The 2,193-nt window shown below is 33.5% G+C and overlaps 2 protein-coding genes across 2 annotated transcripts in view; one reads left to right on the plus strand and one right to left on the minus strand.

The window, feature by feature from the left end:
- The window catches only part of wal (electron transfer flavoprotein subunit alpha wal), a gene marked incomplete at its 5' end in the record, with an annotated part of 2,385 nt that extends 2,090 nt beyond the window's left edge, over positions 1-295 (plus strand). Inside the window, one exon of the mRNA XM_011305271.1 lies at positions 28-295. Within this exon, the coding sequence (XP_011303573.1) occupies positions 28-204 (177 nt within the window). The remainder of the gene's footprint in view (positions 1-27) is intronic.
- A 128-nt stretch (positions 296-423) lies between these two features.
- The window catches only part of mah (mahogany), a 5,028-nt gene continuing 3,258 nt past the window's right edge, over positions 424-2,193 (minus strand). The window contains exon 5 of the mRNA XM_011305272.1: positions 424-1,571. Coding sequence (XP_011303574.1) covers positions 815-1,571 — 757 coding nt within the window. The 3' untranslated portion in view covers positions 424-814. The remainder of the gene's footprint in view (positions 1,572-2,193) is intronic.

Below are 2,193 nucleotides of genomic sequence, written 5' to 3' on the forward strand. Positions count from 1 at the left end.
ATTTAGTGTAAAAATTTGATGTTACAGGAATTATATATCGCTGTTGGAATTTCTGGAGCTATTCAGCATCTCGCAGGAATGAAAGATTCTAAAACAATTGTTGCTATAAACAAAGATCCAGAGGCACCAATTTTCCAAGTAGCTGATTACGGTCTAGTGGCGGACCTCTTCAAAGCTGTCCCTGAGCTCAATGAAAAACTATAACAATCTCCACCCGTCGATCTTCCCTCAAAACTGCAAAATATTGAAAAATAAAAAATAACACGATTTTTATTCCTTGCTATCGTAAACTGAAGACTGATATAGCAATATTTTTATTATCATTCTTGGAACATTTTTAATCCAATGAAAAAACCATAACTTACACTTTATGTAAATAATAAAAATCTTGATGAATTCGTTACGAATTGATTGAATAATCTCAAATATTTCAACTAACAATTTGAAATTCTACAATTTTCGAATCCAATGTGGAGTGAACAGTGAAAAAATTCGAGAAGCAATGGACAAAAATTCGAATACAATCAATCAATCAATATAATTGAATTCCCCTAAAAAATAAATTTGAATTCTCTCCCCCGATGATGATCTTGCCCGTCCCCTCATCACCAAAACCACAGCCTCACTAAATCCGAAAGTGAAGCGGTGAAAAGTCATCGACCGATAAATCCACTCAAAAGAATAATAAAAATCCCACACATCCAAATAATAATCTGAATAATGAAGTAAACATCATGCGATCCATTTAATGAAAAGAATAATAGAGATAATCGAAATACTTGACACTTCAGAAAGTGCAAAGTGCTCCAGTAAATTATCCACCCCCTGCATTACTGGCATTACCAGCAACAGCAGCATTGATAATGCAGGGCGGTGTAAAATTAACAAACCGCACAGTATTTTTGATATTAATATAAGTAGACGATATAGTAATACCAATTCCAATAAAAACCACAAAATATCCGAACCAATAAATAACTCGATCTAAATATAAATTCCGTAGTTCTTTCCCTTGAATTTCAATTCCACCATCAAGATTGCGGTGCCCTTCCGGTACGGTTGGATCAACAATAACTGGATTAACCCTCTCACTCATCCGTACAGCTTCACCTGGAGGAGTGACCCCCGTCGTGTTCTCGACGTCAGACAATAAATCGTCGTCATTATCGAAATATACGTATGAGTAGCGCTGCTGATGATCTTGATCTCTGAATCCATAATGAGTGGATTGAGAATGGATTTTAGGATCCACCAGGGGAGTACCTCCTTGGTGACGCTGGGCAGGTGATATTATGTCGCGGATGGGGGGATTGTCCTGGGATCGGGACTTCAGGGCGCGTGCACGTGCGTACATTATAGGAGGAAGAACGAATACCAGAGGACCTGTTAGACTTCCACCGATCAAGGACATCACGATGTCGAAACGAGGAACTGATTCACCAACAGCTACTCCTAGGAATACCACCGCTGAACGCATCGCACAGCGTTTCCATCCAAAAGCTGAAAGAATAATTGAATAATTGAATATTTCGAAAATAAAAAGTGCAATAATAATAAAATTATTATGATAATTAATAATAATTTAATACTTGTTATAATATATACCAATATATTCGGTTATATATCAATAACCAGGTGAAGACTAATTATCAGTAATTACTTGTTGATAATTAATCATTTTTATCTATTATTCACTAATTTATTAATTACGAATTTTTGGAATTTAATGGTAAGTATTTGTAATATCTTGTTTTTCTTTTTTCCTTCAACATTATCATCAGTTTTTATTTTGTTAATGTTAATTTGCGCCGGTCGAGGGAATAATTGTGTATATTATTATATTATTACATAAGATATGAAAGATAAGAAAAATATAAAGAAAATTTGAGATTTTGAATTATTTAATAATAAGGAGGAATTAATGAGCGATTTTTTATGATTAAAATTCGATTTCTGTCTTTTTTTTTAATGATTTTTTAAATAAAAAAACTGTAATCTCGCAATTATTGACTGATTCTCCTTTTTTTGTGTTTCGAATTTAGTACTTTTGACAGGATTTCAGATTTTTCTGTTAAGGCTCGGGTGGATTATCTAGAAAAGATAATTTACTCCGAAATTCGGATTTCTAATTATTTTGGCAATTAATCGTTTTTTAAAATAATTGTTAGCTAGCGTTCTAGCGGTTGTCAACTA

Source organism: Fopius arisanus, unplaced genomic scaffold, assembly GCF_000806365.1.
Source record: "Fopius arisanus strain USDA-PBARC FA_bdor unplaced genomic scaffold, ASM80636v1 scaffold00041, whole genome shotgun sequence".
Lineage (NCBI taxonomy): Eukaryota > Metazoa > Arthropoda > Insecta > Hymenoptera > Braconidae > Fopius > Fopius arisanus.